We start from the raw sequence: 22,168 nt of genomic DNA, 5'->3' as shown, positions 1-22,168 counted from the left end.
TGTGGTGGAAAGCACACAGGACTACGCTGGTTGTCCTTGGCAAGCAGTGGCTTCTCTGAAGCCATTTTCTGTAAAAGTGGAGCCATATGCAGGATCAAAAGAGGGGAAGAACACAGGGGATAAGCTTGGCGTATCTAAGGGGAACCAGGATGCATGCTCCATACCAAGACTTTCTTCCCACAGGCCAAATGAAGATGTTAAATACATTTTAGAAAAGTTTTAATTTGAACAACTTATGATTAAAAATACATTTTATAAATAATTTTTCCATAGACTTGATTAAGGATTGTTGCAAACTTTACAAAAAGACATACTGCAACAACAGCAGAAAGAAATTACAAAAAAATATAGCTACAGTCCTCCCATTTAAAAATACATTATACATCACAGCGTTTTCTTTGTGCAAAGTTAAAGAGAGCGCTGTGTTAGGCCTGTCACAGGTTCACCCGAAGGGAAGTAAACTTTAACACAGTTACTCGGCATAATAGGGTAGGCACAGCTGAAAAAACCAACCCCTGCCCCCAGAAGTTAATATATCTTAGTTCAACATTTTATTTTGTAGGACTGATGGCTGAACTTAGCTTAATACAAATATATATTTATATGTCTGTGTGGATATATATATATTTAAGTACGAAAATAAGTGTCTGTTTTGCAAATAAGTAAACCCCCAACGTATTTACAGTATTTTCAGAGAATGTGTTCTCCAAATCAGTCTGAGGCCATCTTCTCTGTTACACAACTCTTCAGAAGATTAAACGAAGCCAAATATGTCAATTAATGGACATCCTCCACTGAGACTTCCAGTTTTCGCTGTGGGACAAGGAGCGTTCCTACGGAGGTGTAATTAGCACCGTCAAAATCCGTGCAGGGGGAGCCTGTTGGCTTTGTTGGTCCACCTGGAGTGCGGAAGAAGCTTTCGGCCACTGGCTGGGACCCTTTGGGTGTCACAGGAACAGGCTGCTTGGAAAGAGAGGAATGGAGAAAAGTCAGACCCACACAGACAGGTCCATGTCCTGGCAAACTCAGCAGAGTGAACTGGAAGGACGTGTCATATGATGGGAACCTTGAATGCCCTGAAATCTGCTAAATGAGCCTGCCTGAGTTTCACATGCTCAACTATTTTTCTTAAGGGGAAGCAAAAAGCTCATGATAACCCCATAATCTGGACTCCTTGAGCACTCTTGCTGGATTTACAAGGAAGGCAAGCCTTTAAGCATTTCCTTCTCCCATCCTTTCCTTGTCCGAAAGCAAAAGTGAGTCTCCCATGATACTGATATTTGGGATTTAAGAACTACAAGAGAAAAAACATCAGTGAATGGACATGCTCTTACCTGTTGTGCCCCTGTGCCTGCAAATGATTGTCCGTTTGTTTGGTTCTGGCTCAGGATGGATGCGTCACACTTGGTGGCCCTTCCTTGCTCAGCGCCTGCATTTTCGGGTGTGACACTAACAGCCTCTATTCTTGGTGACACGGCAATGGTTCCGGGTCCAGGGCTGGTGGACACCTGCACACCGGGGGAGATGAGGCCCAAGTGCTGCAGGGTGAAGTTTACAATGGCTGAGCTCGGGTTCTGGATGGGAAGTGGGTGGCTCGAAGAGAGAGCTGGGCTGTTCCCAACAGGGACGGCTGCCATGGAAGTTGGTGAGACCATTAGCTTCAAAGGTGTTACTTGAAAAGAGGGAAAATTAACAGCAGTGAGTTCAGATGATGTCACTGGAATAACACCTGGAAAGAAAAGGCAGGACAATATCTTAAAAGCACAATATCTTAAAAGCACATTTGTCCAAGAAGTATATAAGGCTCAAGTGAGCTTGAGAATGACTGTGTTTGAAAGATGTTTTTAAGTACACTCACCTGCAATCGGGGAGCTGTAGATACTGTGATTTGGGGAAAGTGTACCTGAGTTTTCATTACTAGACAGAATGGACTCTGCCCCCAGGGTTGAGCACTGGGTGAGAGGGATTAGGTATCCTGATGGGAACAAGGTCTAGAAAACAAAGAGGAAGGGTTTATTTTACACACGAATACAGAAAGAAACGATGGAAACAGTGACAGATTTTATTTTCTTGGACTTCATAATCACTGTAGATGGTGACTGTAGCCATGAAATTAAAAGATGCTTGCTCCTTGGAAGAAAAGCTATGACAAACCTAGACAGCATATTAAAAAGCAGAGACATCACTTTGCCCACAAAGGTCTGTCTAGTCAAAGCTATGGTTTTTCCAATAGTCATGTATGGATGTGAGAGCTGAACCATAAAGAAGGCTGAGCACCAAAGAATTGATGCTTTTGAACTTTTGGTATTGGAGCAGACTCTTGAGAGTCCCTTGAGCAGTCTTCCTGGGTTTGCAAGGAAGGCAGGCCTTTAATCACTTCACTCTCCCATCCTTTCCTTCTCCCAGAGAAGGCGCTCAGCCTTCTTTATGGTGAGACAAACAAGTCAATATTAAAGGAAATCAATCCTGAATATTCATTGGAAGGACTGATGCGGAAGGTGAAGCTCCAATACTTTGGCCACCTGATGTGAAGAGCTGACTCATTAGAAAAGACCCTGATGCTGGGAAAGGTTGAAGGCAGGAGGAGAAGGGGATGACAGAGGATGAGATGGTTGGATGAAATCACCAACTCGATGGACATGAGTTTGAGCAAGCTCTGGGAGATGGTGAAGGACAGAGAATCCTGGCGTGCTGCAGTCCACGGCGTTGCAGAGAGTTGGACACAAGTGATCGACTGAACAAAAACAAGAAAAATGACCACGTGCCTCTTCTGGGACTAATATCCATTGGTGGTTATTTGTCTCATCAGACCAAAGCCTCCAGTGGTATGGGCCACGGGCAGGCCAGCTCTATGGCTCTTTGAAGACAGTATCCCTCCTTCCCATCCCAACAGTTGTCCTGAATAACCACATGTTCCTTAAATGCCAGCTGGCGTCTTAGGAAGTGTCCTAAAGTCAGCACTGAGTCTGCTTAAGGGCAAGATTTACCTAGCACTCCCCACCACCCTCAGCGTCCTAAGTCTGCTTCCGGACTTCTTGGTATGATGTGGTGCTGTCAGAACAAGCTGAATGCAGCTGGCCACCGTAGTGCCACTGCTGTGTTATCATCTGATTGTCCTTGAATTATGTGGGATGGTATTTCCCAGAGACTATTCTGAGGGACCCTAGTTCTTTCTATGGGATGCAAGCAGGTACTACTTGAATCATAATTAAATTATGTTTGGGGAAATGCTGAATTCAACAAAGGAAAATGGAATCTTTATGACAGAATTTCTAAGGGAATTTCATGATGGCATACAGTGTGAATCTCCAAGAGAGTGTTCATCATTTAACATTTCCCAGGCTATTCAGCAACTAAATGTTTGGTAGTACTGGTATTTAAGGAAAAAAAAAAAAAACATGTTAAGAAATGTTGATTTAGAGAAAGGGAATGTCAAACCACAGGACTAAAATATAGCCTCTTGGCTGTTTTTGCAAATAAAATTGTACTGGAACATAGCCATGCTCATTCATTTACATATTGTCTGCAGATGCATTCCTACTTTAAAAAAATTTTTTACAATGGCAGAGTTGAATCGGTGTAACAGAAACCATATGGCGCACAGAGCCAAAAACATTTACTCTCTGGCCCTTTACAGAAAGCTTCCCTTGTGGCTCAGTTGGTAGAGGATCCGCCTGAAATACAAGAGACTGCCTGCAGTGCAGGAGATGGAGGTTCAATTCCTGGGTCAGGAAGATCCCCTGGAGATAGAAATGGCAACCTATTATAGTATTCTTGTCTGGAGAATTCCATGGACAGAGGAGCCTGGCAGGTTATAGTCCATGGGGTCGCAAAGAGTCAGATACGACTTAGTGACTAAACCACACAACCTGTACAGAAAAGTTTGCTGACTCCTGATTTGGAATAAAGGAATTATAGAACTATAGATCTTTTTCCCCCCTAGTACTTTAGGTTCCAGTGATACCAAGCAAACACTCTTATACAAATGAAAGGGCAGGGTACCAGGTTTCAAAAATGACAGATAAGAGCACTGATTAATTCATATTAGATGTCCAAATGTCATGCAGAAAAAGCTTTAGGGAATAAAGTTACATTCCACACGGAAATGGCCAGAGTGTTGGGCTGTGTGTGTCTGCAGCACGCCTGCTCATCACGGTACTTTTCCAACAGAGCCTACATGGGTGGCTGAGCCACCTGCAAAGTCTGATCCGTCTTACCAGGAACAGGATTGGTAAAAGCGAAAAGCAGCTCTTGTAAACCAGAGGCCCACCTTTCATCTCCCTGCAGATCTTTCTTCTCACCACTGTCAAAACAACGCCCTATGCTTTGATCTAGCTATTAATAGGTCCAGTCAGAATCCCCAGTGCTAAGGGGTACCACAAACTTTCAATTTTATTTCTTAGATGCTTGGTTCTGTTCAATATCTTTACTAGCAGGTTCCTTGAAGGCTTCAGGAATAGAGAATTTTCAAGGGGCAGATTTAGGTGTTTTACCATCGGCTGCTCTTTGGCATCTTACAGTACAATGTTTTCTGGTTTAACTCTCTTTAAAAAATCTCCAGCAAAACTCTAATAATTACTTTTCCTTTTCCTATAAACTATATTCATCACAAAATTGTTTCATCTCTAATGCCAATCCCTTTTTTAAAATTAGAACTATTCAAGTAGCAGGATGAAAATAATTTGACATACTGTCACTTGTAAGTCTTCTCACCCAGACTATATATCAACACTCCTACCCTTCTTCCTACGACATGATCCTCTTTTGCTTTCGCCATATTTCTTACTATTCACTACCTGATATGCTTGTGTGTGTTTGTATTCTCTCTTCTCTCCACCCCCAGAAGTGTAGATTCTCAGTAAATGTTTGTTGAATGAATTAACACGTGAATCTCTCCCTTTCTTTGTTCTGCTCAGTCCATGCTAAAAAGAATTGGTCAAAATGAAGTCAGAGATGAAAAAAAGAGCAGGGGGTGTGAGGAATCTATCCAGTGAAAACCCTAATCCTGAATAACTAAGTGAGCAACAGGAGACCATTATTAAATCATACTCATTGCCTCAAAGAGATTACAGACCTCCCAGAAAATCAAATCAAGCTGAAGCCTTGTGATTTTCCCCTAGCATGTGTATTAAATGCAAAATGATACTATGCTAAGATAATGGATGTTTTGAATGGTTACCATGAGACCATCCTCAGGGAAGATCTGACAGACTCTAAAGTCTCCTTAATAACAACAGTTACAGATAATACCCGTCAGCTTCTACAGTGCCTTGAAAGGATCACAAACCCCTTTATGTATACCATCATGTAATAAATTCATTTAACCTCACAAAAACTGTAAGATGGCCCTGGGGCAAGTGCTCAAAAGCAATCATCCGCAAAGGCAGGTGCTGATTTGATCCAGAGCACAAGTGCTTTATACCCAGTAGACAATCAGGAAAAACTGGCAGAACAAATTCTTTATAGATGTGGGAAAACAAGATGTAGAGATGTAAAATAACCCGAGTTAACAGCAGGGACAAAATGAGAGATTAACTTCTGCTTCCATGTTTAGTGATGTTTGTTTATCTGCTGATGCTGTCTTTCATATACAATTGTCCCAAGAGTGGAAAACGAGATAACGTATGCAAAAGCGCCCAACACTTCTGCCATCTAGTATGTGGGTAGGCAGCCAGTACATATTCTTTCCTTCCTAAATTAAACTCCATCCAGGAAAAAAACTGTCTAGAACATCAAAACATCTAGAAACCAATGCATCAGATACCCTAAACCTTGCCAAGCTAAGTCTGATTTTTCTATTTGCACAACATGGAAATTTTGGTTTAAATTTGACGTAGAAAGTAAAAACAAGGGGGATCCATTTCTCTGCTAGGCCACAGATGTCAGTTACGTGATGTCAAACGAATATCAAGTAATGACTCAGAAAGCGGGAGTTAGAGGAACCCTATGTGTCCATCCATTCATTTGGGGTCACGTCTGCTTGTAAATTATTTAAGACTTTCATGGCAGGTGTTTGCATTCCAGTGTGGGATAGAGAAATGGACTTAAGGACAACCACCCACAGTGCTTTAAAAAGAGAGCAGATAATCCCTTCCTCCAAAGGTTAAAAATGCTTCTGCCGCCATCCCAGTCAGGGGATTAGCTGCCTGAGGCCTTGTTTGGATTATGGGACGCTAAGGAACAGTTCCCTGTTTTCTGGGAGACTGCTCTTTGCTCTGGTAAATTTCACGAGCCAGCAGAGTCCCTCCTAATTAACTGGGGGGTACCTAAAGCTTTGCACAGTTCAAGGCTGTACTTACTGTGGAGACATTTTCAGGTGCTTTCTGGTCTTCTTTAAATTTCTTTTTGGAACCACTGTCCTCGAGCATGCTTGCCCTCTTGGAGCCTTTTTCTCTAGCTGGCTCCCTCTCTCGGTTCTTTGCACCTTGTCTCTCCGGCCCTGGCAGCAAACTTCCAGGCCTGGTGGATACACTGGACTTTGGGGCGTCACTGTCTGCATTCTCGCCAGTGGCATCAGTGGAGTCCTCTGATATCATAGCGTTAGAAGAGGTGGTGGGGCAGACCGTGGGGCTCAGGCCTGGGGGTGGCGTTATAGTTTGGGCCTGGGCAGGCTGCAAGTAGATGGCATACGATGTCCCCGAAGGGGTCTGAGGTAGGATCACGGGCACTGCTGGTGACAACGGGCTGGGGAGGAGGGGGACCACCCCCAGGGGCTGGATGAGGGATGGTGCCATCATCTCTGGCTCGGCATTTGCTGGAGTGTCCAGAGGGGCCACGGATTTGCAGTGCCCAGATCCTGCCAGCTGTACTGTCACGTTCTTTCTGGGTTCACTAAAAGACAAGATTGAAAACATGAGACAATGGAAACACATGTTCTCTAAAATGTTCTACTATTTTAGATTGCCCCAGATTGAAGCTACGCTTTTATGTAATTAGCAGATAGTTTCTGTAATGATTCCATATTATGAGTTAAGGAGAAGATTCTCTCACCGGTTTCCAAGGTTATTGCCTATTCTTACATGAAATAAGTAATCCTAATGATGCAACATAAAGTAATGCATCCTGTTACTGAAGAGCATTGCCCACCTACCTTGATTGCTCTTCTAACTGCATTTTGCAGATAGCTGCGAGCTGAGCCATTTTGCTCCGGAAAGGTACAGAATTCTGAGTGCTCTCAGCTGGTAAAAGAAAAAGAGGGTGGGGGAGGGAGTTGGTCAAAGCAAAAGAATGAATCTTCACAGAGATGAAACATCACTGAGGTCAAAGGAACAGAAAACATGCACTGCTCCCTCCCCCAAATCACACAGCAATTAAATGATAAACCCCACGATTCACATTTTATCCTTTAATTCAAATGTAAGTTGGGCTTCAAGTATGTTTGGGACTATGGAAACAAACAATTCTCTAGCAAGTCCCGAGGGATCAAGGAAGCTAAATGTCAATGAGGAGGGATTCTTTGAAGCAGAGCCCTGACACGATAGGACACGTACCTTTGTGGGTTTTGATAGGGCTACTGGGAGCAGAATTTATCTTTCTCCGGTCACTCTCTATGCTCTTTACCAGTTTGATGAGAGATGGGTGTCGGGTGAAGTTTGGTTTCCCACGTGTGGAAAAGAGGTTTTTGGCACAGTTCTCTTTTGAAGATTGCCTCGCTTCCAAATCAGAGGCAGCACAAGGAAGGACTGGGCTGAGACCTGAAACTGGAAAGGGCAGTGTGTTAAGACATGAGTGGTTCAGCCTCCTTCTGGGGTATGAGGTCAGTGCGTGCACGCTCGCTCAGTTATATCCAACTCTGTGCGACCCTATGGACTGTAGCCCGCCAGGTTCCTCTGTTCATGGGGATTCTCCAGGCAAGAATACTGGAGTGGGTTGCCATTTCCTCCTCCAGGGGATCTTCCTGACTCGGGGATCGAACTGGCATCTCCTGTGTCTCCTGCATTGGCAGACGGTTTCTTTACCACTGAGCCACCTGGGAACGGTTCTAAAATGATTTCAGATTAAAGTGGCAACAGTTACGTGCCTACTATGTGCCAGATACCATTTCAAGGGCTTTACCTAAAAAACCCTGTTCATCTTATTCTGAATGAATTGAGATGATAATTCACTTTAACATCTCTGAAAGACTTCGTCATCTTATAACCAGTGGTGTGCTCTCAGGGTGACTGTCAGTGGTTTTTATTTCTTACTGAAATATAAAACATCGGGCATATCAGCATCAGTGGAGACTTCATCTGATGAAATAGGGTGACCGTCCCTGCTATGGACTGAATGTTTGCATCCCCTGCCCCATTCCTTCTCCCCAAATTCACATGTTGAAACCTGATGTCCAATGTGATGGTACTGAGAGGTGGGGCTTTTGGGAGATGTTCATGAGGGTGGAACCCTTTTGAATAGGATTAGTGCTCTTATAAAAGGGACTCCACAGAGCTCTCTAGTCTTCTTCCACTATGTAAGGTTACTATGAAAAGACTAGAAAAGTCTAGAAAGCAGGTCCTCACCAGACACCGAGTCTGCCAGCCTTGGACTTCCCAGCCTCCAGAACTATGAGAAGTAAACATATTGTTTATCAGCTACCAAGCCGATGGTACTCTGTTGTGGCAGCCTGAACAGACTAAGACACTCTCCACAACTCAGGCAGGTACTTCTCAGGAAATGCACTCCCATTTCAGAGACATTTCAGACATTAACTAACTGGTTCAGGGTCTCTCAGCCAGAAGAACGTGGGCCTGGGATATGAACTTGATCAGTCTAGCCCAGAGCCTGTCCTCCAAATCCCTGTACTGAAGGACCTCTCATTGAGGTTATCTCCAAAACTGGAAAAACCTTGCAAAGGCGCTGTCGTTCTTCCTACTAGGGGTGAGGAAACAGTCTTAGAGAAGTCACCTGCCCAAGGCCACACAGCTGGAATAAGTGGCAGAGTTGGGACTGGAACCTAAGCTTCCCTCTGCTTCCGTGGCCCGTGTTCCTGCCACTTTCCACAACTTCTGTGTGTGGGGTCTTGGTAGAACACAAAATGTAAGAATCCCAGAGTTAAGATGGAGACAGAATATTCATTCTGGAATGAATCCATTTAATAATATTCTCCACATGCACAGGCTCTGTTTCAACTTTGTCAAATTCTTTTACACACAGATTCTACCTCTTACACGGGTGTGATGGTTATGGACCTTGAGTTGCTGATGGAACCAAGGGCCAAACTTTCCATATTGGTGCTCATCTTTGTCTTTTCAATCACTTATATATTATGCTCTTCCCATGTGGGAGTATGGGTAGGAAGAGAAAGGAAGAATATTTCCAAATGTGCATTAATTCAAAGTAATGAAGCAATGAATATACAAGGAAATAAATACATACCACTGGGATTTGGACTGATTTCTGGGCCTGTCCATTTAAAAGCTGGTTTTCGGCCTCTTTCCTCTGTCACATGAACTTTCTTGATAAGATCCAGGCTGCTCAGAACATTAGCTATATCATACAACCTCCTAATTTTTGCTGGGGGAAAAAAGTATATATATCACTTAATGGAATAATGAAAGATCAAAGGACTTTGCTTCCCAAGGACTTCATGTGTAAGCTGTACACTCAAAGAGCTATCCTAACCATCAGTGTCAGAGAAAAACCATCAGTGACTTTTCTGGAGTTATTCTAGTAATACTGCATGGATGGAGCAGCCTGGTAGGCTGCAGTCCATGGGGTCGCTAAGAATAGGAAACGACTGAGTGACTTCACTTTCGCTTTTCACTTTCATGCATTGGAGAAGGAAATGGCAACCCACTCCAGTGTTCTTGCCTGGAGAATCCCAGGGGCAGGGGAGCCTGGTGGGCTGCCGTCTATGGGGTCACACAGAGTCGGACACGACTGAATTGACTTAGCAGCAGTAATACTGCTTTAATGAAAACAAAAAGTTTTAAATATTGAGACTCAATTACTGCTGATACTGGATTTTGAAACAAAAGCACTGGATTTTGAAACAAAAGGAAAAATAACTCAATGAGATCACCCTATTGGGAAACATGTTACAGATTTTCTAATAAAAAGTTACCACTGCTGGGCATCTCCTAATGAGGATTCAGAATTTTTGGAACAAATAGAAATAATCAATAATAAATGTACTATTTTCCGGCTTGTGATAGTTTATGAAAATAAATGTATTTAATTTCACAAGCATGGAAAATTTTATACCTATCAAAATTTATAAACATTTATACTGTCCGTATGTATAGGCAAAGCATAGATTTGCTAATTCTATAAGTCTTACATATCATGAAAAGTTCTGTTACAGAAGTCTGCCTTTACTTCATCTTGTAGTACAAAGCTGCAAATTGAGCCCCGCCTTCACAGCCACGCCGGAAGGTTCTGAATTCCCTAGGGATTCAGCAAATTACACATCTGCAGTTCCTGGAATAGTTTCCAAGGCTGTGACTAACCAGTGAAATAGAGAGCTGAAAACTGGTGACTCAGAGAAAGCAGGCAGCCCATCGGTAGGATTGGGATGTGTTTTCTGAAATGACAAATCTCCTAAGCCAAATGCTAGGCTTACTGCCTTAATCTCTACTCATTTTGTCTTTATGGAGACACCATCAAACTGGAGGAGTCTCAATACTTTCATGGGACCAGTACAGCTTCACAAGGATGGGAAGGGGTCTGCATGACACCTCCCAGGCATTCCCCTGCTATGCCTCAGGGTCACCAGTCAGCCGGTCTCCCAAGTGATCCATGTCTAGGCCAGCCTAAGCCCTGCTCGGAGGTCAGCTAATGCCTTCTACACCTTCTCTCTGCTTCTCTGTGTGTGTGCATGGGGCAGTTCCTGCAAAGTCTTTTCTAGAGGCAAGGGCAGAGCTGTTTTAAGACTTCAATCTATGATTTCTTCCCAACAGAGAGCAGATATTCTGGCTAAAATCATGCTTTTTTTTTTTCCATAGTGAAATCAAATAGTTTTATTCAAGAATTGGAAATAATCAGTAGCCATGAGAGAAAATCCAATATTTAATAAACATTTCTGCATGTAAAAAGAAGAGCAATTACTCTCTTAGGTTACTCTCCTCGCTTAGCTATGGGACAGACTCTCAGGAGCAAGCCCTTGGGACCGCTCCTGACGGTGGTCATCTGCACACAGGACAGGGTGTCAGACTTTGGTTTCAGGGCAAGAGAGAGCAAGCCTTGCCTACCACCTAGACAGGCTGGGTTGTCTGGCCCAGCCAAGTCACTGTGGAGGCAAACTGTCTAAGGGCCGTAAGTGCAGAGAAGGGACACCGTAAAACCACTCTTTCAAAATGTCCAATCCACTGTGCTGCAGGTCACTTCTGGAGAGTGTTAGAAGTTATTTACACCCTCAAATACGAGAGCCAGTGGAGAGAGCAGACACTTGGGTCCCAGGCCCACTTTACTGCTTATTTAGTCTTCAGACACTGTAAAATGGAGACAGTGTTACAGTATCAAGTGAGGTAGATAAATCAAAGTGTCAGGTAAGAGTAGCTATATACGTATCTTTGAATCCTACAAGCTAGCTCAAGCAGTATCTTCATGAATTCTGGGGAGAAGTGAAGATACAAAAGCCTAACTAGAGATGATCTGTTTATATAGCCAATGTATTGGAAAGTAATTTAAGAGTAGGTCCAAAAGTCCAGGGCAGTTGGGCCACTTACTTTTAAACTTGCTTCTATCCAAATCTTCCACATGGTCCTCCCAAGTTAAAATCTTGGCAGCAATTTCCAAGCTTACTATCTGAGGCGTTGACACCAAAAACAGCGTCACAAATTTTTGGCTCATCACTTTTAAAGACTTGTCTTTGCGGCTGTTTACAGAGGCTTTGGAGAAGGAAGAGGATTAGAGAATTAAAATTCATGAAGGGACAAGTGCTTTCAAAAGTAACAAAGCTACAAATACCACAGCCTGATCCCACGGTTGACTTGCAGTATTTTCATATGAAAAGCGGCAGTGGCTTTGAGCTGGGTTCCCTAAGGAACCTGGTCTCTAGACCTCCAAGAGGTTCCCTGCCACCTGAGCTTTTCAACACCAGCTCTCTCACCTGCCCGCAATTCCACTCCAGGGCGTTCGGCACAACACATGTCTGGGTGTCCATTTTGGCCAGTGTTTGATTTGATGATGGGATCCTCTGTATTGTAACTCTTACTAACTTCAAACTCTTGTTCATATTCTTTCTTTTTGATCATCATAATCTGCTCAGCGTACTTGTTCTCCTCCCCGACGCTTTTCAAAGTCTCAAGGATCTGGTTGAGGTTGTGTCGCCCGTGCCAAGTGTACCTGTTTTTGGCGAGCCGGCTCACCATGTGTAGACTTTCTAGGACGTTGACGATATCATAAATGCGTCGGCGCTCGACATCTGTGGAGAACAAGCAATGGCACCTTACTAGGATCAGATATTGTAATGTGGATAGAATCGAATACCTCTCTTTTCCCCAGGGATTCCTAGTCTGTAGGTTCTGGATTAAATAACTTTAGTGGCTCAGATGGTAAAGAATCTGCCTGCAGTGTGGGAGACCTGGGTTTGATCTCTGGGTTGGGAAGATCCCCTGGAGGAGAGCATGGCAACCCACTCCAGTGTTCTTGCCTGGAGAATCCCCATGGACCGAGGAGCCTGGTGGGCTATAGTCCATGGGGGTCACAAAGAGTTGAATACAACTGAGCGACGGAGCACAGTACATGCTAAACAGAGTATGGAGATGAGAAAGGCGTGTCCCTGCTCTCAAAGGGTACAAACAGTTAATATAAATTAGAAAGGTGATGTTTACTGAGGGTCTTTGATGCATCATACAGGTTTAGGAAGATTTTACCCTAACTTGTGAGGTAGGTGATTATTATCCATGCTTTTTTATTTCTTTAACAATAGTCTTTACTTTTACACAAGGCAGTACAAAATGAGGCAGTTCCTCAAAGGGTGACTTGGAGCTAGAAAATCCATCCTGAGTGTGAAAGTTAGTGCTAGCTGCTAAGTCATGTCCACCTCTTTGTGACCCCATGGACCGTAGCCCACCAGGCTCTTCTGGTCCATGGGATTTCCCAGGCAAGAACATGGGAGAGGGTTACCATCGTGAAACTTCTTATTATCCATGCTTTAACGATGAGGAGATAAGGTCAGGCTGGCTAAGCTGCTCACCCTAAGGCACAGAGCAACTGCTGCTGCTAAGTCGCTTCAGTCTTGTCCGACTCTGTACGACCCCATAGACGGCAGCCCACCAGGCTCCGCCGTCCCTGGGATTCTTCAGGCAAGAACACTGGAGTGGGTTGCCATTTCCTTCTCCAATGCATGAAAGTGAAAAGTGAAAGTGAAGTCGCTCAGTTGCGTCCGACTCTTAAGGCACAGAGCTAGTAAGTGGCAAAACCAAGTCTTTCGAGCTCTAAAATCCATACTCTACCCTCCGTTTCTTATATTAGTTCCTAACACACACACACGGCTGTCATACAATAGGTACAAGGTTCTGAGATTCCTTGGTTCCTGGAACTTGCCAGAGGGCCTTTGTGTGCTAAGCTGTTCCTTCTAGCTGGATTCCCTCTCCCAGATGTCCTCATGGCTCCCCACCTCTATTCTTGAGTCCTTGCTCAGATGTCACCCTCCTAACAAGGCCTGACCCAACTACTTAATTTAAAATGAAGTTTAAAATTACGGAGCACACTCTTAGCACTCTGGATTCCCGTCTACCCTGGTCTGCATTTGCTTTTCTTTAGCACTCATTACCCTCTTACATCCTAATTACCCACTTATTATGTCCTTTGCATATTGTCTATTGTCTTCACTGGAAAGCAGGTTCCACAGGAGCGGGAACTTTGTTCTTTCTGTCCACTTATGTTATCCCAGCTGCTATGACATTGCCTGCCACATAGTAGGTAATCCATAGATACCTGCTAAATTAAATGGTATACCCTCCATAGCTATAATGAAGTGTATGTGAAGAGAGGAATCTAAATGGCATTTCTTAAAGTTGATACGTATGAACATGTATTAGAAGGGCAAAACTTTCTTCATGGGGTGATAGCTATATACTAAAAAAATCCTGTATATCTCTTCACAGATTCAGGTCGTAGTATTTTCATGACTCCAAAGGTATCCTACATTTGCCACAGATTCCTTTTTTAGCTCTAACTAGATATGAGTCCACGAAGAGAGGAGGAAAAGAGGGCGGGGGGATACAGTAACTTTTGGCAAACACAAACTGAGAAAGTGCTGAATGGCAGAGAGGGCTAAAGCCCGGCTCCCACGCCCAGAGGCTGGAAGAAAGCATTTGGCAGCCTGGCTCCTCAATGAGAAACAAGATGCAGGTTCAGAGTTGTAGCTGTTTGTGAAATAAGTCATAGAACAATGTTGCCTTACTTTACAGCTTCAGAGCTTTCACAGTACAGTCAGAGCAATCTCCATTGTGATTTTCTGCTTCTGTTTTGAGACTTAAATGTGACTGGGAACTACATGCTGTTATTCTGAAATTAATAGGGCTTGACAGATGGATAATTTCCGTGTGGTCTTGTGTCATTACAAACACTGGCTAGAAGGAGCGTGGGTCTGAAGGACTCAGTCTGTGAAGTGCCTTTAATGACTGACCATTTCAGCGAGCTCTTTGCATACTTACTAAGTTCTTCAGCTACTTCGTCAAGACAGATGTCATTATTCACAGCAGGGTTGGGATAGTTAGGGTATCGAGCTAAAAACTTATGACACAACAATCCTAAACTTTTCTCTTTTCGACTGGGTTGGGATTTCTCATATTCATCTCCAGAGAAGTGTTCCTACAAAGAAAGATGTAAATAATGTCTTATTCACAAAGATTTATTGGAGGCATTAACGCTCAATGACTAACACTTATATACATAGTTTGCTTCAGTAGCTGCAAAATTGGGAAGATAAGTGGGGAGAAGTCAGGATAAACTGCTTGAAGGATCTGAAAGGGAAGAAGCTCATAAGTAAGTGACAGGTTCAGATTTCCCAGAGCTGTATTTGATGGGGTCCAAACCTTTCCAGTGCTCTGACTGGGGTGATACTTTATACTGCTAGTGTCTCAACAGCCACCCCCCTTCCCTAGCTCCCCAAATCCCCCAGTTTCCACCCAGTCCTCTGCACACAAACCTACATGTAAACAATCTTTGACGTCAGATAATCCGTTTCTGTTGTCAAACAGACCCCTTTTCTGATCCCTGTTGCGGATCTCGGGGCTCACGGCACTGATGAGCATTTTTAGGTTGGCTGTTGGTGTCCACGGTTCTCCCTGGGAGATCTCCTTGGGCTTGGTGGGTGTGGTTAAAGGGCCAAAGTCAGGCTGGATATCCGCCAACACTATATTTGCTGCAGTGGATTCTTTCAGAGGTGTTTTCATCAGTCCCCTTTTATGTGGCTCGAAAAAGAGATTTTCCTGGTTCAAAACAAGTAAATTATTAAATCCAGTATAAAAAAAAAATTATCAGATAGCTTTTGACTCTAAGAATTGTATAAATAGAAATAGTAGTTAGGAAACATGCTCAGTGAGGTTGTAGAGATGATTAAATTAGTGACTATATTCCAGTGATCACTTTGACATTTGTCCAGAACAGCTAAATTCCCCATTTTTAATTCTGCAACAATGCATGGATTTAAAATTTTCATCTTATGTTCCAAGAATTTAAAAAGAAAACTTTAAGACTTACAATTTTAAAATTTATATTTTGAAATAATTTTAGATTTAGAGTTGCAAAGATCCTCCAGAGAGTTCCCATATACCTTTTACTTAACTTCCTTTAATAGGAATGATAATTTTAAGTGACCCCAAACTCCTTGGAGTGACTTTGACTCTTGACACTATAATAAGTAAAGGTCTCCACGGCAGAAACCACATGCCATTCACCTGTGTATACACCTAGCACAACAGTTGCATGCAGTGGGTACTCGGTGAAATACCACTGATGAAGAAAAGTCAGAGAGCCAAGGAAACAAGGGCGAGGGCTAGCCTGTGGTCAGACTTGTTAGCAAAATCCACTGGGGTGCAAAATCCAGAGTGGCTACAAGCAGAAAATTCTGCTCGTTGAATATTTACCCTTTTCACTTTACAGATGGAGAAAAAGGAACCCAGAGAAGTAAAATTAGTTAACCCAAGACCACAAAGCTGGTTCCTGGCAGAGGCTGGGCTGCCACTGAGACATAAGAGGGTAAATTAACAGCAGTTTATGCCTAAGACTGCTGCTGCTGCTGCTAAGTTGCTTCAGTCGTGTCCAACTCTGTGCGACCCCATAGTTGGCAGCCCACCAGGCTCTGCCATCCCTGGGATTCTCCAGGGAAGAACACTGGAGTGGATTGCCGTTTCCTTCTCCAATGCATGAAAGTGAAAAGTGAAAGTGAAGTCGCTCAGTCGTTCGATTCTTAGCGACCCCATGGACTGCAGCCTACCAGGCTCCTCCGTCCATGGGATTTTCTAGGCAAGAGTACTGGAGTGGGGTGCCATTGCCTTCTCCACATACCTAAGACTAAAGGAGACTATGTTTTTTCTACTTTTGGCCACTGGCGACTTCACACATTCTTGCCATCTGTATCTATTCTAAAGAAAATGCTTGGGATGGCAGGTAAGTGCACTGAGATGGTACACTTGAGAGGTTCTGATCCAAGAATGGGATTTTTCTCAGGGCTGCTGTCCTTTGCCTCTGACCATCAGAAGCAACAGCAGTTCTCTTATTTGTTTACATCTAAAATTTTTAGGAAATTTGCATATTTCATTTTTTAACCCTATCAATATTTAGAAATCAATCAAGATATCACCAGTGACAGTGGCCCCTATAGTTAAAAGAAATTGGTGATTTGGTAGGAAATTATCTTAACAAGAGATCCAATGTCAAATCATGTCAAATGCCCCTTCTGAATTCTTATAGTTTAAGAATTCTCAGAAATATCATAAAGCAGCTAAAAAATTTTATTATTCTTAAAAATATCTTTTCTCTCTACTTATCTCTCTGAAACTTCCACCAATTCATTAAAAACTAGAAAGATTAATCCTGGGTAACTTTTCCCCTCTTCAAAAATTAAATTTCCCTTCCTTCTAGGTTTTTAATAGAGGTTAACCAAAAAAGAATGTGGTGTTGGTAAGATGTTGGATACTGAAAAATTATGCAGTAAAACCAGGATAATGTTGCATTTAAAACTGCAAGGATGAATACGGGAGCTAAAAAAGTACCTTTTCGTTCTCCATTCTGTAAATTTCTCATTCATTTAGTTTCTTTAAAAATGAAAAATCTGGAGTTCTTTATCCTGATGGTTCAAGTAGTTCAGGTAGTCCAATTAAAAAGTTTAATATCCTTAAAGAAAAAAAGAAAATAGAAAAAGTTAAAGAAAAATGCAGGAGATCTGTTGAAAATACCTTTCATTACTGGACGCCACAGTCTGCTGAAACAAAGGCTAAGGTAAAGAAAACTGACAAACTACACTTAACATTGTATTCCCGACCGGAGGTAGCCCCACAGAGCAGGGAACTCCCATCAAACGCCCGTAAATTACTTCAGCAAGCCGATCTGCCGTCAGAATTTCTTTGGTTTTCAAGCAAACCCAGAAATTCCAATGACAGCCATTGCCCACCTTAAGAGAGGGCAAATCATTCTCCGGACCGCACCGAATGGACTCCAGCGAGCACAAGCACCCACCTGTTCACAGATCAGAGTTCCGGACTCAAGCCATGAGCCCAGGTTCCGGCTAAGGAGCTGCAACTCCAAATATCTGGATAAAAATCTACATCTAGATGCTTGAATTTCTCCCTTGACACACACGTGCATGGGATCAGCAGCAAAGTCTTGGGGAAAAAGCTTGATAGGTAACTTCCAAATTCAGTCCTTAAGCTCCTGGGCATTTAAAGAGCGCCTTACGATTAAAACTTTTTTTTTTTTTGAAGACATTCTTAAAGATGCGACTTAAAAAAAAAGTTATGTACTTGCTATTCAGGTGGCCAGTTCACACCACAATCCTGGATCCTACTATGGAAGGCTGCATTTGCTCAGCAAGGCAACCAGGTACAGTCGCCACCAGCTCCCGCGCCCGGCGCGCTTCCCCTCGCTCCTGGCCAACTCCCCTCCCCCCTGGGCCCAGTACACGCGCCGCTAGTCAGGCAGTTCCCGGACTGCATCCTCGCGGTTTCTAGGGCAACGACTCCCAACCAATCAGAGCGTTGGCTGCAGGCCTGCGATTGGCTGGCGGCGCCAGGGGCGGGTCTGGACCTTCCGCCTTCGATTTAAAAATTTGGCGCGGAAAGCCATCCCTCGGTCGGCGCCGCCCCTTGAGCAGCGCGGGGCTTGAGCGCGGGCAAACCCGCGCCCGGAACCACGGCGTCCCCACCCCTCCCCCTCGCTCGCCCCCCTCCCCTCTGCGCGGGATCTCGGCTCCTCCCTCCACGGCCCCCGGCGGAGCGAGAGGCGGGAAACGGCCGCCGCTGCCTTCCCGATCACTCTTCCGGTGCCAGTCTGGCCCGGCGCCGCGCCCCTCTGCGCCCCGCTGACCTGTCAGTTCACCTCACACTTGGAGCCGATGCGGGCTGAGCGGGGACGCCTCTGCACCCCTTCCCCGCTCAGGCCTGGGAGCCCGCGTGTAGGGCTGTCAGTCGGTCCTTAAACGCCGCGCTGAGGTGGGTGCCCGAGGGAAACGCCGGGACCGGGACTGGCGGGCCGGCGGGCGGGCACAGTGGACGTGACCGTCCAGGAGCAGTCAAGCCCCCGATTTGAAATTAACCCGCTCCCGGCGCGAGCCGATCCCGCGGGCGGGGAGGGCCGCTCCCCTCCCCCACGCCCGCTCTTCCCGGCCCCGGACCACGCGCGCCAATCCGAGTCTCCAGACGGGAGCCGGCGGCGAATCAGGGTGCAGGCACCGCCCTCCGGTGCCGCCTCCAGGGCAGAGTTGGGGGAAAAGTTCAGAAACTTTTTTTTTTGGGCGAACACTCCCTCCCCTTGCTCAAAGTTGGGGAATAAAGTTTAGTCAGCCGAGGACACGCGGGTTGAGACGCCTGCGCTCCGCAATCCCCATCCTGCGTCCGTCCCAGGTCTGCCCACTCCCACGTCCGCCCACCTGTGCTGGAGATCCCAGCCAGAACCATTACCCCTTCCATCCATGGCATGCATTATTGTGCTGCCCACCATCTGCCCATGGCTTCTAAGAAACGGGAGTGGAGGGAGAAGCTTGGCTACCTGGCGCTCCCATTTGATGGGCGCGGGGTCTTGGCCCAAACGTGAGAACTCTGGTGTAGAAGGTGTAGGTGTAAGGTTGAAAACCCGCCAAGCCTGTTCCGGGCGTCCCCTGTCTTCCCTCTCCAGCTCTCCCACCGGCTCCTCCCTTCCCCCCTCCCTGTCGTCTTCCCTCTCTTTCCTCTCTTTTTCCGGTTTCAAACCCTTGGGCAGCGCCAGCATGGAATATTGTTGACTTCTAGATTAATAGGAGTTTTGGGAGACACTCTAGTCCAACGCTCTGCTTTGCAGATGGGGAGACCGAGACGCCGCGCGGCAGCGCTGCCCTTGGTTGCGCCTAGATTGTTTGCGCCCGCGTTGTCTTGCTTGGCTGTACTCGGCTTTCTGCTGCTGCTAAGTCACTTCAGTCGTGTCCGACTCTGTGTGACCCCAGAGACGGCAGCCCACCAGGCTCCCCCGTCCCTGGGATTCTCCAGGCAAGAACACTGGAGTGGGTTGCCATTTCCTTCTCCAATGCATCCAAGTGAAAAGTGAAAAGGAACTCGCTCAGTCGTGTCTGACTCTTGGTGACCCCATGGACTGCAGCCTACCAGGCTCCTCCGTCCATGGGATTTTCCAGGCAAGAGTACTGGAGTACGGTGCCATTGCCTTCTCCGACTCGACTTTCTAGCGCTTCCCTTTTCTGGGGACCTGTGCCGGAGTTGCAGGACCGCACGTATTGCCCAATAGCGCCCAGATCAAGGGGCCCATCTATCGACAGTTTGGTTTGAGCTCTTCCTCGTCTTTTGTAATCTCACATCTTTTAAGCTCCAGCAAAGCCCGGGGCCGCGATCCCCTTGTCCTGTCTCGTATTCATGTGTGTCAATGACTTGCAGCGCCAGATAGTTTTATATTCCCGGTCGCGATGTAAGGGCGGGGATACTCTGGTACTGAGGCCAAGGTCGCCGTGCTGTAGCTGCAGGCTGTAGGACCGGGGGTGGGGGTGGGGGGGTCCCGGTGGCGAACGGTGGCTCTTTCTCTCCGCGGAACTCAACCCCAGGGCGCGCAGGGTGGCTGCCCCAAACAGTTAGCGCCGCGCTGGCTGGGTCCTTGCTCTCCGCTACCCGGCTTCAGGCAAGTGTCGCTCAAGACCGCGCCGCTACCTGAAAACCGGCTTTGGGATCAGTGCTGTGCAGAAACCAGCGGTCACCTAGAGCCCTCAGATTTACAATAAAGTGCGGTCACCGGGCAGGGCCCCACCCTAGACTGCACAGAGCAACTGTTTCTTACTGAGCCCCGTGCACCTTTTCTGGAGCAAGGTGTGTTTTTAGATACATCAACAAAAGGTGGGCAGTTGGCCGCTTCTGAGATAGCCTTTGTTTCACAGATTGTTCCCCTTTCCTCACCAGGGTTTATAGCAGTGCGTGGTGTCCCCCTCTGCCCAACCTACCTTAATTTTTTATTAATGCAAGCTGGGAACCCTCTTTAAAGCGACAGTCTGATGCCACTGTGTTCAGAACCGGTGACTGCCGTGCTCGTGTCTGTGACTACAGGGGCATTCCTTCTCCCAGGTGTCTGAGTGCCACAAATAATGCTCAGAGCAGCCACCTCTCACTAGGCTGCACAGATGGCATCACATTCAGTACTCAGCGTAGTTGTTAACTGTGGGTTACCATCTGGAAAGTGAAATAGAGCTCTTTTAAAAAAAATTAATTTTTTAATTGAAGTTTAGTTGATTTACAATGCTGTGTTAATTTCTGCTCTACAGCAAAGTGACTCAGTTATACACATATATACATTCTTCCTTGTATTCTTTTCCGTTATGGTTTATCCCAGGATATTGAATATAGTTCTCTATGCTATCCAGTAGGACTTGTTGCTTATCCATTCTATATGTAATAGTTTGCCTCTATCAACCCCAAAGTAGAGCATTTTAAACTAACAAACCACAGTCTTAAGGTAAGTGGCTGGTCTGGGATTTGAAGCCTAGTCTCTTTAACTTTTAGGGGCTTTCCACTGAAAGCCATGTTCTCCACTGTGCTTGGGTTGGTCCTTACTTGCTTCACAGGATAGTTGTGCCTCATTTTATAGAGAAGAAAACTGAGGCACCAAAAGGTTTAAGTGATGGGCAATTTAGCTATAGAGTCAGGATTATAATCCAGATCTACCTGCCCCCACTTCATATATCCCATTCCACTGGCTCAGAAAGCTCCTAAGAAAGCAATGTTGGTGACACCTTAGACCATTCTTGTAACCATATAACCCTTCCTCTAACGTAACAAAATATAGAAAAAATGGGATCTGTAATCCTTGTTTGAATGACAGTTGTTTTACTGAAGCATGCCAAATATAATCCAGCTTACTGACTAGGATGGAAAGTGAAAAAAGTGAAAGTCACTTAGTTGTGTCCAACTCTTTGAGAGCCCACTGATTATACAGTCCATGGAATTCTCCAGGCCAGAATTCTGGAGTGGGTAGCCTTTCCCTTCTCCAGGGGATCTTCCTAATCCAGGGATCAAACCCAGGCCTCCTGCATTGCAGGCAGATTCTTTACCAGCTGAGCCACAAGGGAAGCCCAAGAATACTGGAGTGGGTAGCCTATCCCTTCTCCAGGGGATCTTCCCGACCCAGGAATTGAACCTGGGTCTCCTGCATTGCAGGAGGATTCTGTATCAACTGAGCCATCAGGGAAGCCCGACTGGGATGGAAAGTGACCCTATTAAGGGGGAAATGATGTACTTTTAAAGTTTTAACAACTCTTTCATGGGTTGAAAGGAAATGAAAAAAGAAACCAAGCTGAAACAATTCTACTCAACACTGTATCATGTGTCTGACTTGAAATTCAGCCTGAATGGAAAGGAAAGATACAAGACTATTGAAAACTGATATTTACTGCACAACCATGAAGAAAGGTTGAAGGGACAGATTTGACATCTGTTTTTCTTGCGTTACCGTCAGTTGTGCTTTCCAGTTATGTAGTCCAAGGGGCTATTTGTGCATTTGTTTCTGGTCTTTTGTTTACCATGTTGTGTAATCTGTGTGTCGCTGAACCAGGTCT

General features: G+C 45.2%; 1 protein-coding gene across 6 annotated transcripts; it reads right to left on the bottom strand.

Moving 5' to 3' along the window:
- Positions 1–202: 202 nt before the first annotated feature.
- E2F8 (E2F transcription factor 8) lies at positions 203–18,673 on the bottom strand. Of its 6 annotated transcripts, none has more exons than XM_005226767.5 (13): positions 18,454–18,673; positions 17,145–17,265; positions 15,081–15,359; positions 14,583–14,739; positions 12,029–12,343; positions 11,646–11,807; positions 9,355–9,492; positions 7,491–7,700; positions 7,091–7,178; positions 6,300–6,831; positions 1,859–1,991; positions 1,335–1,729; positions 203–963 (listed from the first exon to the last, which is right to left on the bottom strand). In XM_005226767.5, the coding sequence occupies exons 2-13, from the start codon at positions 17,157–17,159 to the stop codon at positions 778–780; spliced, it is 2,610 nt and encodes an 869-aa protein (XP_005226824.1). In that variant the 5' UTR covers positions 17,160–17,265; positions 18,454–18,673; the 3' UTR covers positions 203–777. The 6 variants fall into 6 exon arrangements, with proteins under 6 accessions (XP_005226824.1, XP_005226826.1, XP_005226828.1 ...); XM_005226769.5 differs by having other exon boundaries at positions 203–960; XM_005226771.5 differs by having other exon boundaries at positions 1,335–1,672.
- Between the last annotated feature and the right edge of the window lie 3,495 nt (positions 18,674–22,168).

Source organism: Bos taurus, chromosome 29 (genome assembly GCF_002263795.3).
Source record: "Bos taurus isolate L1 Dominette 01449 registration number 42190680 breed Hereford chromosome 29, ARS-UCD2.0, whole genome shotgun sequence".
Classification (NCBI taxonomy): domain Eukaryota; kingdom Metazoa; phylum Chordata; class Mammalia; order Artiodactyla; family Bovidae; genus Bos; species Bos taurus.
The sequence above is the reverse complement of the archived record's forward strand: the minus strand, read 5'-3'. Positions and strand labels throughout refer to the sequence as shown.

What these genes read in the sequence shown, in the direction of transcription:
- E2F8 (XM_005226767.5), bottom strand. An exon ending in ACGTCAAAGATTGTTTACAT is followed by an intron (nt 14,740 to 15,080) that starts GTAGGTTTGTGT and finishes CTTTCTTTGTAG; the next exon opens with GAACACTTCTCTGGAGATGA. An exon ending in AATCAGTCCAAATCCCAGTG is followed by an intron (nt 7,701 to 9,354) that starts GTATGTATTTAT and finishes TGCCCTTTCCAG; the next exon opens with TTTCAGGTCTCAGCCCAGTC.